Genomic DNA, 6,171 nt, shown 5'->3' on the forward strand with positions numbered 1-6,171 from the left:
ACATACTTTCATACAAGAAAATTAGTGTGTAAATTTCTCGTGTAATCTGATATGGCTAAATTTAACTCCCAGATCAGTATGCTATTCATTGTTGTAGCTCTGGTTTGTACCTTTGTTCCAGTATATTCAGTCGATGACAACGAAGCAAAATCGTCATGGGATACTTGTCTTGTTAAATCTCCCCTAAGTGTGCCTTGGATATAATCGCCGTAATTTTGGAAATGCAACCATCACGGATTCTTGCTGCCACGATCTTGTTCAAGAAAGGAAAAAGTGTGCCACGACACTCTCATTAAATATATTGCTGATAGACCAGCATTAATTGCCCGTGAATCACAATATTTGAAGAAGAGTGACGATTTGTGGGCTCATTGTGTCACAATTTCTAAATCGGCTTAATTGATTTTGAACATAAATTGATTATTTAATTGTTGTACCATTTATATTATCAGAAATATATACATGTTTACCTTTATAAGAAAAACCAAAGTAAATCTATTTGAAAATGAATAACTTAACTTTAAATTATTAATTCAAAACAAAGGAATAAAAAAAATCTGATATGACTCACCTCTTTTTTCTCAATGAAGATAATAGTAGGACGTACAAGTTTTGTTGAATGGATTATATTTCTAATTATATATTGCTAATACACCAATTGTACAATTCAATATGATTTTCTAAATTTTATTCCACTACTGCAATAAGTTTTTTTTGCAAATTTTCAAGACAAAACTAAAATATCTAATTTTTGTTACTCTTTCTTTTATGATCGAATCCTTAAATTTAAAACTGGTAGAATATAATCGATTGAAACAACAAAAATTATATTCTCAGTTTTGAAATATAAACAAAAACTTGAAGATGTTTGGTACATTCGAATAAATTGCGGACTTAGATATGTATTGTTAAGAAAATGATATGTATGTTAGTGCTAGAACCATATCATACTAGGGAAAAGCTTTGATTAGACTCCTAAACCACAAGTGAAATAGATTGAAACCGACTTAACCATTTACCTCATTCAAGTTTAATTTGTTCAGTTTTAACCACGATCTTAATCGACAAATCTATTAATCTTTTTTCTGCAGTTCGATTTACAAATATTGTTTCTTTTATCTTTGAAAAAGATCAATAAATCATAGGTAACATCTTTTTATTTTTGGAAAAACATTAAGAGACCCCAATTTGCGTAGAGGTTTAAATGAATTGATCTGACCACCTATATCACCAAAGTGTACTTATCTTTTCGGTCAATGGTCCTGAGAGAACTCCACAGTTAATCATGTTTAAGTTGGATTAGTCAAAAGATGGGTGACCTTCTCGAAGTGGTTGTTTGAACTGTGTGAGTGAGGCCAAAACACAGGAAAATATTATGTGCTGATTTGTAGGATCAATAACCAGTTATTTAAGCCTCCTTTGTGTAGCAAACCGACGTTCATATAGGATGAGCTCAAGGGCCTAGTGAGAGGACGTAATGCCCATTAAGAGAGGTGGGCCCATTGACTAAGAGTGAACATGGGGCCCACTTGAGATGTGAGGGTCGGGGAGCTACATACATCTCCACTTGTTGCATAGTCATTAGCTGTCGACACCACATGTCACTTTCTTACAAAATTATCAGCAAACTGTAAACCATTTTTAAAAAGAATTAGCACAACTTATGTATACAGCGGGAAACTAGCCAAAATCAATCCAAATTATTTTCTGATTGTTTTTAATACCTAAACTACAACATCTTTCAAATGTCAACCTAAACTCACAAAAAAATCAAAGTCCCAACTTAAACTAGACTAAAGTAGCCAAAATCAACATATGTCGAAACGATGTTAGTCACTGCTTAATGGCAATGAGTCAGATGACACCGTGGCAATGACGAGGCATTGAAGTTGAGTATAACACGTTGTTTCGTGAGTTTAGGGTTCTCAAATCGAACAATCGCTAAAGCTAACGCCCATTCAAAAATCCTAACTCAAGAAACGATGTTGTGTTACTTAACTCTGATGCCCCGTCATTGCTACGGTGTCGGCTGAGTCTTAATCATTAAGCGGTTAACTCACGATGTTTCTGGAAATATTGGTTTTGGGTAATTTCATGTTGTTAAGGTTGGGAATTTATTTTTTTAGTGAGTTTATGTGTGATATTTATCTGATATCGTAGTTTGGGTATTAAAAAAATCTCCAGTAAATAGTCTGGGTTGATTTTGGCAATTTTCCTAGTATATAGGTCATGTGAAACTCATGTTATTTTGCAAATACTTATTTTAATCTTATTTTAACCCTTACAAGTTTTGTTGAATCTTATTTTAACCCTTACAAGTTTGGTACATTCGAATAAATTGCGGACTTAGATATGTTTTGTTAAGAAAATGATATGTATGCTAGTGCTAGAACCATATCATACTAGGGAAAAGCTTTGATTAGACCTCTAAACCACAAGTGAAATAGGTTGAAACCGACTTAACCATTTACCTCATTCAAGTTTAATTTGTTCAGTTTTAACCACGATCTTAATCGACAAATCTATTAATCTTTTTTCTGCAGTTCGATTTACAAATATTGTTTCTTTTATCTTTGAAAAAGATCCATAAATCATAGGTAACATCTTCTTTTTTTGGAAATACATTGAGAGACCCCAATTTGCGTAGATGTTTAAATGAATTGATTTGGCTACTTATATCACCAAAGTGTACTTATCTTTTCGGTCAATGGTCCTGAGAGAAGTCCACAGTTAAGCGTGCTTATGTTCGACTAGTCAAAAGATGGGTGACCTTCTGGAAGTGGTTGTTTGAACTGTGTGAGTGAGGCCAAACACACAGGAAAAGATTATGTGGTGATTTGTAGGATCAGTAACCAATTATTTAAGCCTCCTTTGTGTAGCAAACCGACGGTCAGATATGATGAGCTAACGGGCCTAGTGAGAGGACGTAATAACCACTAAGAGATGTGGGCACAGGGACTGAGAGTGAACATGGGGGCCCCACTAGAGATATGATGGTCGGGGAGTTACATACATCTCCACTTGTTGTATATTATTTTCCATAGTCATTAGCTGTCGACACCACATGTCACTTTCTTACAAAATTATCAGCAAACTGTAAACCATTTTTAAAAAGAATACAGCGAGAAACTAGCCAAAAACAATCCAAATTATTTTCTGTTTATTTTTAATACCTAAACTACTACATCTTGGAAATATCAACCTAAACTCACTAAAAAACTCAAATTCTCAACTTAAACTATACTAAAGTAGCCAAAATCAACATATGTCGAAACGATGTTAGTCACTGCTTAATGGCAATGACTCAGATGACACTGTGGCAATGACGAGGCATCGAAGTTGAGTAAAACACGTCGTTTCGTGAGTTTAGGGTTCTCGAATCGACAATCGCTAAAGCAAAAGCCCATTTAAAAATCCTAACTCAAGAAACGATGTTGTTTTACTTAACTCTTATGCCCTGTTATTGCTACGGTGTCGGCTGAGTTTTTATCGTTAAGCGGTTAACTCACGATGTTTCTAGAAATATTGGTTTTGGCTAATTTCACGTTGTTAAGGTTGGGAATTTATATTTTTAGTGAGTTTATGTGTGATATTTGTCAGATATTGTAGTTTATGTATCAAAAAAATTCGCCAGCAAATAGTCTGGGTTGATTTTGGCAATTTTCCTAGTATATAGCTCATGTGAAACTCATGTTATTTTGCAAATACTTATTTCAATCTTATTTTAACCCTTAAAAAAGTGTTAACAAAAACATATCGGTGATGGCATTTATAAGTAATTCAAAGTAATTTTATTAATGTGAATAATAAATGTGAGGTAGCCAATCGTATATAAGAAATGAAAGATAAGTATATGAAAAAAAATTACTATATGTAAAATCATATATATTGTTTCTACTACTTAATAATTTAGATTAGAAATGTATATGATTTACCACAGTTAAAAAATTATTAAGCATGATATTTTAGTTGTATTAAAAATTTTCAATAAATTTTAAAACTATATTTTCAGATACAAATTTAAACGTTAATAGTATATTTATTTATGAAGAAATGAAACTCCTTTTCATTAATTAAGTTATTTTCTATACGTCACAAGATATAGTAACTTTGGGTTTTGAATTTACCTATAAATAGCTTATTCAGGTTTGTGTCTAAAATATCAAATACAAAACATACTTGATCACATACTTTCATACAAGAAAATTAGTGTGTAAATTTCTCGTGGAATCTGATATGGCTAAATTTAACTCCCAGATCAGTATGCTATTCATTGTTGTAGCTCTGGTTTGTGCCTTTGTTCCAGTATATTCAGTCGATGACAACGAAGCAAAATCTTCATGGGATACTTGTCTTGTTAAAATCTCCCCTAAGTGTGCCTTGGATATAATCGCCGTTGTTTTTGGAAATGCAACCATCACGGATTCTTGCTGCCACGATCTTGTTCAAGAAGGAAAATTGTGCCACGACACTCTCATTAAATATATTGCTGATAGACCAGCCTTAATTGCCCGTGAATCACAATATTTGAAGAAGAGTGACGACTTGTGGGCTCATTGTGTAACAATTTTTAAATCGGCTTAAATGATTTTGAACATAAATTGATTATTTAATTGTTGTACCATTTATATTATCCGGAAATATATACATTTTTTACCTTTATAAGAAAAACCCAAAGTAAATCTATTTTGAAAATGAATAACTTAACTTTTAAATTATTAAATTCAAAACAAAGAATAAAAAAATTCTTGATATGACTTAAAACATAAAAAAGAAGAAGATAATAGTAGGATGTACAAGTTTTGTTGAATGGATTATATTTCTAATTATATATTGCTAATACACCAATTGTACAATTCAATATGATTTTCTAAATTTTATTCCACTACTGAAATAAGTTTTTTTTTGCAAATTTTGAAGACAAAAGTAAAATATCTAATTTTTGTTACTCTTTCTTTTATGATCGATTCCTTAAATTTAAAACTGGTAGAATATAATCGATTGAAACAACAAAAATTATATTCTCAGTTTTGAAATATAAACAAAAACTTGAAGATGTTTGGTACATAAGAATAAATTGCGGACTTAGATATGTATTGTTAAGAAAATGATATGTATGCTAGTGCTAGAACCATATAATACTAGGGAAAAGCTTTGATTAGACTCCTAAACCACAAGTGAAATAGGTTGAAACCGACTTAACCATTTACCTCATTCAAGTTTAATTTGTTCAGTTTTAACCACGATCTTAATCAACAAATCTATTAATCTTTTTTCTGCAGTTCGATTTACAAATATTGTTTCTTTTATCTTTGAAAAAGATCCATAAATCATAGGTAACATCTTTTTTATGGGAAAAACATTGAGAGACCCCAATTTGCGTAGAGGTTTAAATGAATTGATTTGGCCACTTATATCACCAAAGTGTACTTATCTTTTCGATCAATGGTCCTGAGAGAAGTCCACAGTTAAGCGTGCTTATGTTGGAGTAGTCAAAAGATGGGTGACCTTCTGAAGTGGTTGTTTGAACTGTGTGAGTGAGGCCAAAACACAGGAAAAGATTATGTGGTGATTTGTAGGATCAGTAACCAATTATTTAAGCCTCCTTTGTGTAGCAAACCGACGGTCAGATAGGATGAGCTAAAGGGCCTAGTGAGAGGACGTAATACCCACTAAGAGAGTGAACACCCACTAAGAGAGGTGGGCCCAGGGACTGAGAGTGAACATGGGGCCCCACTAGAGATATGACGGTCGGGGAGTTACATACATCTCCACTTGTTGTATATTCTTTTCCATAGTCATTAGCTGTCGACACCACATGTCACTTTCTTACAAAATTATCAACAAACTGAAAAACCATTTTTAAAAAGAATTAGCACAACTTATGTATACAGCGAGAAACTAGCCAAAATCAATCCAAATTATTTTCTGTTTGTTATTAATACCTAAACTACTACATCTTTGAAATATCAACCTAAACTCACTAAAAATCAAATTGTCAACTAAACTATACTAAAGTAGCCAAAATCAACATATGTCGAAACGATGTTAGTCACTGCTTAATGGCATTGACTCAGATGAAACCGTGGCAATGACGAGGCATAGAAGTTGAGTAAAACACGTCGTTTCGTGAGTTTAGGGTTCTCGAATCGACAATCGCTAAAGCAAAAG

General features: G+C 32.7%; 1 protein-coding gene across 1 annotated transcript; it reads left to right on the plus strand.

Annotated features, from left to right (window-relative positions):
* Positions 1–4,174: 4,174 nt before the first annotated feature.
* On the plus strand, positions 4,175–4,584 carry LOC17894194. The gene has a single exon (XM_006301410.2). It carries the CDS (start codon positions 4,237–4,239, stop codon positions 4,582–4,584), a length of 348 nt encoding a protein of 115 aa, XP_006301472.1. The 5' UTR covers positions 4,175–4,236.
* Positions 4,585–6,171: the final 1,587 nt, after the last annotated feature.

The sequence above is a fragment of the Capsella rubella genome, unplaced genomic scaffold (assembly GCF_000375325.1).
Source record: "Capsella rubella cultivar Monte Gargano unplaced genomic scaffold, Caprub1_0 scaffold_2, whole genome shotgun sequence".
Classification (NCBI taxonomy): Eukaryota; Viridiplantae; Streptophyta; class Magnoliopsida; order Brassicales; family Brassicaceae; genus Capsella; species Capsella rubella.